This window comes from Plecotus auritus, assembly GCF_963455305.1.
Source record: "Plecotus auritus genome assembly, chromosome: 9".
Taxonomy (NCBI): Eukaryota; Metazoa; Chordata; class Mammalia; order Chiroptera; family Vespertilionidae; genus Plecotus; species Plecotus auritus.
This window is the reverse complement of record NC_137783.1, coordinates 112879532-112887845: the sequence shown is the minus strand read 5'-3', so window position 1 is coordinate 112887845 and position 8314 is coordinate 112879532. Positions and strand designations below refer to the sequence as shown.

Here is an 8314-nt window from a genome sequence, read left to right as displayed (position 1 = left end):
CTATGTGTCATTTTAATAATGCATACTGGGGTACATATTCCTTCCATCTTCATTGTCACCATAATTATTCCAGTTAATATTGGTTTGCTTTCTTATCTTCCCAGAATACTGATAATCCAGAGACAATGACATGCACTTCTCTATTCCCCAGTGACAGAGCAAGATCCAAACATTCATTTATATGGATAATTTGGTTTATTTGCTTTGCATTAAAGGTCTCTAAGGGCCACTTGTCACTTGAGCTAGTAGCTAAAACCCTTCTGAGATTACACGGCATTGTCCTGTATTTATAGATGAAGAGAAAAGTTTTTCTCTTTTTATGGCTCCAGGGAAATTTAAATTTGCCTAAGGCCCCAGAGCTTAATACCAATTTACTATAAAGTTCATGGCTCCAAAACTACAACTTGTTCTTGCTCTGCTAGTGAAGACAAAAAAGGCTACTCCTCTCATATGAAGCTGGTAAGGAGGCGAGAAAGGTGTTAATTGTGGTTGCCAAGGGCTTGGAATGGGGAAAATAAGAAGTTATTGATTAATGGCTATAGAGTTTTACTTTTATACAATGAAAAGATGTATGGAGATGAATGGTGGCAATGTTTGCACAACATTAAGAATGTGGAGGGGGGGCAATGGGGCTATAAGGACACATATGTAATACCTTAATCAATAAAGAAAAAAGAATGTATTTAATATCACGGAACTACACAGCTAAAAATGGTTGATGGTAATTTTTTTTTTGGTGTATTTGATCACAATAAAAAAATTGTGGAAAAAAATTGCACTGGGTGATATTTCCATCCTCTAACCCTCCACCAACCTAGTCATTTAGCACTTACTAGTGTCAGCAGAAATGAGGATCCTCATCTTTTTTAGAGCTAATTATCATCATGCTGCATTTCAATCACCCACTACTGTCTTCAGTAATTTTCTACATCAATTAATCCCTAGCATTCCATATTTTTGGTCTCTCACTATGTATTGTATGTATCTTTGTTATCAGTTTATAAATATGTTCATTTGTCTAGGTCTTCCCATTCTCACAAAAATCCTACATTCCCCTTACAGTCTTCTTTGGTCGTTGCTTATTTTTCTCCCTGCCTTCACTGATAAGTTTCAAAAATACTAGATGCTGTGCCTCCACTACTTGTTTTTCTACTCATTCTTCAGGTCACTGTAGCGGGTTCTCGGCATACAAATATATATATTGATTTTCAGAGAGGAAGGGAGAGGGAGAGAGAGATAGAAACATCAATGATGAGAGAGAATCTTTGATTGGCTGCCTCCTACATGCCCCCAACTGGAGATCAAGCCCACAACCCAGGCATGTGCCCTTGACTGGAATCAAGAACCCTTCAATCACTGGCCTTTGCTCTAGCCACTGAACCAAAACAACTAGGGCAGGTTCTCAGCTTTCAATACTGGACTTCAACTATGTTTTCTAGGATCACTAATGTGTTCTCAGATGCATTTGAGGATTTTAATCCTTAGAAGACTTGACCTCTGAAGCAATTTAATACAGATGTGCATACAACACCCAGTCATGGCACCATGTCCTCTTTATTTTAATGTTCCTGTAGAGCTGCCTCATTTCATCTTGATTTAGAGTATATAGACCTTTCCAATAACTTTTTCATCTTCACTGATTATCTCTTGTAAATCTAATTTCTGAGATTGTTGACCTACACTGTTTGATTAAAATGGCACTTATACAATGATAACTTCCAAATGTATATTACCAGCAAAAATCTGGAGATTTATATCCACATGAGCACTGCCGACCCATAGATATTTTTAAGTGGACTTCCATTAGTCATTTCATACAAAAGTCATTAGAAATGAATGCACTTATTTTTTAACTAAGTCTGTAATCATTTAATATTGCAATTTAATGGAGCTATAAGTTCTGTCAATATAGAAAATAATTAAATTTCAATATGTATAAAACTATATTGACATATTTATCTTGAATTTAAGAGTAAACACACACATATGCGTATGTATATATAAAATAGAGTTTGATTAAGAGTATTCTCAATAATAGAGTACTTACGATGTCTTGAGATAACTTTCTTATCAAAAGAAAATTTATCTAAATATTTTATATAACTATATAATTTCTTATTTCTATAGGATATGAGCATTGTGAGAACAAATGCTACAAATCTATAAAACATGGAGATCTTAAGTAATTTGACTTCTACGTTTCCAACTTTCTTGTTGACCGGCATTCCTGGCCTGGAGTCTGTCCATGCCTGGATCTCCATTCCCTTCTGCTGTCTTTATGCCATTGCCCTCTCTGGGAACAGCATGATCCTGTTTGTCATCATCACCCAGCACAGTCTCCATGAGCCCATGTACTATTTCCTCTCCATGCTGTCAGCTGCTGACTTGGGCTTGACTATTTCTACAATGTCAACAACATTAGCTATCCTCTGGTTTAATGCAAGAGAAATCAGTCTAGATAGCTGCATTATCCAGATGTTTTTTCTTCATGGATTTACTTTCATAGAATCTGGGGTGCTGGTGGCAATGGCCTTTGACCGCTTTGTGGCAATCTGTGATCCTCTAAGGTACACTGCTATTCTCACTAATTCCAGAATTATTCAAATGGGTCTCTTAATGATTTTACGCACTATAATATTAATAGTGCCACTACTCTTGCTCCTTAAGCCTCTCTCTTTCTGTAGAACAAATGTCCTTTCCCATTCTTACTGTTATCATCCAGATGTGATTAAATTAGCATGTTCAGATACTCGGGCCAACAATATCTGCGGATTGTTTGATCTCATTCTGACCACAGGAGTGGATACACCATGCATTGTCCTGTCTTATATCTTGATCATTCGCTCTGTGCTCAGTATGGCCTCCCCCAAAGAACGGCACAAGGTCTTTAGTACTTGTGTCTCTCACATTGGGGCGGTTGCTATTTTCTACATTCCCATGATTAGCTTGTCCTTGGTACATCGCTATGGCCGATCAGCCCCCAAAGTGGTCCATTCAATGATGGCCAATATATACTTGCTTTTGCCCCCTGTGCTCAACCCTGTCATCTATAGTGTGAAAACAAAACAGATTCGCAAGGCTATACTTAGTCTTCTCCTTACAAAATAAACAGAGATGATCAATTTTGAGGAAAACCTGATAAAAGTTACTTGCACTGTAAAAAGCAACCCTGGTAGGTAACTGCCTGACAGGTATCTTTTCTCATTTCATTCATTTATTCAACATTTAGTAAGCATTTTTGTATATTCAGTTATCAAATATACATATGCTATACCTCAGAAATTTTGTAGTCCAATAATGGGAACAGGAAAATATAATAATAAAATAATAAAAATCACATCCCATAGTAATTAACATTTATTATGTTATATTCGGTGCCCTGTTAGCTGCTTTTGAGATATACAGGGGTGGGCAAAAATAAGTTTATAGTTGTTCATTTGAAAGAGAAATGCAGGTTAAATAATAATATTAAAAAAAACTTGGTGTTTTGTGTACTTACAACTGTAAACCTACTTTTGCTCACCCCTGTATTCTATTTATTGTTTTAAATGACTCAATGAAATTATTAATATTTTTAAAGATGAAGAAACTGGAGCCTAGAAACATCTATTTATTCATCAAAGGCTGGACATCCACAGAGCAGGGTTTACTCTGAATCCAGGCTTTCTGTGTCTTAGACACCATGCTCCTCACTAGTGTTTTGCATACTCTGCCGAAAGCATCTAGGAAACATGAGATGAGATCCAAAGTAAAACTAGATCTTCATTTCTATATGTCATGGTTTAAAAAGTCACAATGGCTTCTTTGGTGTATTCTTTAGTTTTTCTTCATTAACTACTAATAATACAAAATATAGGTGCATATATGCTCAAAAAGCAAGCAACCGATCAGTATCTAGTACTTGATAGTTAATAGTTAAAGCTTCAAGGATTATGGACATTTGGTAATTCATCACAGGAAATGGGAACTTTGGAGAACTGAAAAGATAGTATAGTAGTAAAATGTAAGGAAGTTAGGGGCATAGGCTCTTAACCATTTTCTGCATAAATTGGAATCTAATGAAACCCATTAGCCCTTCTTCACAGAAAAATCACTTATAAACACATTCATACTATTTTCCATGAAAGTCAGAGATTTTACAAATGCCATGAAGGACCTACATGGCTCTCTTAACCAGCCAAAGTAAAGAATCCATTACTTTCAGCATATAAACAGTTATTCGTAGCTAGACCTAAGCCATTTGGCTCCTGGAAAGAGACTCACAGGAACTATATCAATTTTAAGAGGCGGGCAGCTTAAAACTCAACTGAATAAACTGGTAGAATAACTCAGAGAAAAATAGAGGTAGGAACCTGATGGGAGTTGCATCAATTTTGTTGTAGTTGAGAAATTAATCAATAGGAGGGATGCTTCATGTATCCCATAAACACTGGGACAGCAGTGTGCTGGGGCTCACACCAGCTTGTAAGAACCCATAGTGCGTATCTCATCTCAGCTTTGTGTGCAGTGATGCTTTACAGGCAGCTGAAATCAGCATTTTGCATATACCATGGGAATCAGTAAACTGCAAATGAAGAGGGCATTTGTTTCTTTGTTTGTTTTCAGAGATACAGTTTACCAGCACACCTGTGTCTGGAGGTCTACCTTATGTTTGGCCTTGTGAAAAGCAATAGAAAATAAAAGTAAAAATCGCCAAAACCGGTTTGGCTCAGTGGAAGAGTGTCAGCCTGCGGACTGAAAGGTCCCAGGTTCGATTCCGGTCAAGGGCATGTAATTTGGTTGCGGGCACATCCCCAGTGGGAGGTGTGCAAGAGGCAGCTGATCGATGTTTCTCTCTCATCGATGTTTCTGACTATCTATCACTCTTCCTTCCTCTCTGTAAAAAATCAATAAAATATATTTTTTTAAAAAAAAGTAAAAATGTATTCCTCTACACTCAAGGAGCTTAAAGTCTATTGTGTGAAGTAGTGACATAGACAAGTTCTAAAACAATGCATTGAATGTTGTGATAGTTTATAATACAAAATTATACCCCTGGTTTGTATTGCCATCTGAGTTGAAGTGTTTCCAAAGGTAAATAGAGAATAGCATTCTGGCAATTCTGTGGAAGAATATAAGTATTGTGTCACCATTTTACTTTTCATGGAAAAATATTCTGAGTTTTAAAATTTACAGTCTTAACTGAATCTAGCATTGAAAAATATGAAAACCAAATCTTTTGTTATTTTTTCTTTTGTTTTCTTTATCCATCAAATTTTTTCAAGTGAATCCGATGACAACATTTGTATTACTTGCTTAAAAAACATATTTTGCTTGAACAATACTATTTTATAAAGCAAGTGATTAGATTTGGTTTATAAATGTAGTTGTGCTTCCTGAATTTTTATGTGGGGGACTTTGTTTCTGGTAATTCTACATGCCTGTTAGCTGTTTGGAGCTTCAGAAAGATAAAACACAAATTATTACAGTTGAGGGACTTTTACTTTCACATATTTAAAGAGCTACAATTGTGAAGTGTGTTCCTAGATAAATCACACCAAAAAAAAAAAAGAAAGAAAAGAAAAACTCTAGGTATCTATGGAGAACACTAGCTAGAATTGAGCAAGAGAACAAGATGATGGCAAAGGAGAAATCTTCTTGATATATTTGGGGACCCTTATAAAGTGCAAGCAAAATCTTGGATAACTTTATTTAGTGTGAGTTGTACTGCTGGTTTACAAAATGTTACTTGGTACAATTCTCAGTGAGAATAAACTAGTGCTTAGCTTAGTATGTAGAGTAGGCTTGAGGTAAAATTATTTAATTCATATTCTAATAAATGTCAGTAGCTCAAGGAGGCACCATTAAAAAGATACTCATGCCGAAACTGGTTTGGCTGAGTGGATAGAGCGTCGGCCTGCAGACTGAAGGGTCCCGGGTTTGATTCCAGTCAAGGGCATGTACCTTGGTTGCGGGCACATCCCCAGTGGGAGGTGTGCAGGAGGCAGCTGATCAATGTTTCTCTCTCATCGATGTTTCTAGCTCTCTATCCCTCTCCTTTCCTCTCTGTAAAATATCAATAAAATATATTAAAAAAAATTTTTTTTAAAGATACTCATAGTAGAGTCTTGAGGATCAGAGTAGATCATTCCATAGGTCACAGGTAGAAATAAAAAAGAGTGACAAAAAAGAAAAAAAAGTCTGTGTGCATTCGAAGGCATAGCATTGTTTTCACTATATTTTTCATTCACTATGTAAGTCTTGATTCTTCCATTTATATATCTCTTGTATTCTCTGCCTGTTCTTTAACTGATCCATCTAGTTCCCTGCCATCTGATCAATTTATGGAAAAAATGAATTTAAATGTTTTCTTCAGAAGGATGGACCTACTGAAATCTCTCAGCCTTGAAGTCAGCTACTTTCTTATTTCCTTCATTACACAGGTTTCTAACCAGGCTTGTATTCTCATTTCTTTCATACCAGGGCTTAACTTCAACTTGACTCATGCTGTTTTCCACTCTAAAATACCACATGCCTGCCCCTTTTGCTTTTAGTCTACATTGTATTTGTAGTTCCACTCCTTTTATGAACCATTCTTTTACTCATTGAATAAAATGTCTGAGGAAAATGAGCATGCTGGGTAAATTATATAAGGCAAGAATTCACCTTAAGGTGTGTTCCATGAGAGGCCCAGAGGACACACCATTCATCAAAGCCATTAGGAATGAGCTGTGAAAGTGATACCAGCATCACTAAGAAGCTGAGAAGTGGCTCCTTTCTGCTGACCAGGAATGACAGTAAGAGATGCAATCCCAGAACCAGGCTCATGAATATGGATGTATATGATGAGGCCTTGACATAATAGAAACCAGATAGCAGTGGTTAATCACCAAAAATCAGGGGGACTGCAATTATCATAAGGACCTACAAGGTCCAAAAGGCAGACAGGAAAGCTTAATGTGTACATAGTTGTGAAGGTGATTAATAGAGCAGTCATCATTGGGGCAAATTAGACAAGCAGCCAACAAGGCACTAGGTAACATTTACTACAAAAAGAAGACAAATGGGCAAAAAGAAGGAGACTGGAAGAACTATCATACTTGATGTAAACTTTGTGTTAAGTCAAGACGGCAAAAAAATAGTTTTGGTAGAAAGTATCTTACTCTGTAGCGTAATTCTTAACAGGTTAGTAAAAGCCATTGGGTATCCTCAAGTCAAAGTCACCTGTCAGACAAGTCCTGTGCCCTCCAGGAATGAGCCTGCCTTAGTTTCCCTGCCACACTCAGTCGCTGTCTGGAGAAGCTCATGGGAAATGTGGCCATCTTGGAATGTGATCATGGATTTAAGAGCTCAGTCACTAAGACTGTTTTTCTCCATTAGTCTAAGGTGTGAAGGGCTCATTTTAATAACCTCCTCATCTCAAATTAAAAGAAAAATATTTAGGGCAACACAAAGAGAAGCCAAACAACTGATTCTTGAGACAGAGAAGGCAGAGCAGCTGGGCTGCTCAGGAGAAGTTTAAGAGTATATCATTTCTCAAGTCTTCATGCATCTCCCTTGAAGTTTCCGATGCTCAGGAAATAAAGTAGCAAAGTGAAGGATACATGAGTATTCCTTTTACAGTTTTTCTGTAACTCAGAAACTATCTTGAAATACAGTGTTAAAAATTCTCATGAGAGAGCATCTGATTGGCCCTGCTTGGATCTGGTGTCTAAACCTCCAGTATTGATCAATCAGGTTCACGTGTGCAGGGGTGGTACATTGGGTCGCCCCTTTAAGCTTGTGGCTTATGTCTAACTGCTACACTGTATACCTGAAACTAATGTAATATTGAATGTTGACTGTAATTAAAAAATTAAAAAATGTTTTTAAAGGAAAGAAAGGGGAAATAATTTTGCCATAGAACCATCCAACACCATTCTAGTACCCACTCTTTATTCATCAACAGAGTGCATTAAGAACATGTGATTAGTGACAAATGTCTTCAAGTCAATAGTCATGATCCTGGGGATTAAATAAATGACTAAACAGAAGAATATTTTCAACTTTAAGTTTCCCTTTTAGCACAACAGCTCAAGGCAAAACTACTGAGGATTACAAAATCAGTGATTAGATGAATAACAGGATAGTCATATGAAATTGCAAAGTGTAAAGACGTTGTTAATATGTCCTATCTTTCCTGCAGGCCTGCAGAGATAAATTCAGATAATTTTGAAGCAAAGATTAAAAAGTAATCAAGATTTAAAATTCTTACTCTGTTAGGCATAGAAATGATAAACTGTCCCTCATGTATAATTTAGATTCTTCATAAAATTTTCCTGTTTATTATATTAAA

The 8314-nt window shown here is 36.5% G+C and overlaps 1 protein-coding gene across 1 annotated transcript; it reads left to right on the top strand.

The window, feature by feature from the left end:
• Positions 1-2169: 2169 nt before the first annotated feature.
• Positions 2170-3108, top strand: OR51F1 (olfactory receptor family 51 subfamily F member 1; the record flags this gene model as incomplete). The annotated part of the gene is made up of 1 exon (XM_080640326.1): positions 2170-3108. The coding sequence occupies one exon, from the start codon at positions 2170-2172 to the stop codon at positions 3106-3108; it is 939 nt and encodes a 312-aa protein (XP_080496452.1).
• Positions 3109-8314: the final 5206 nt, after the last annotated feature.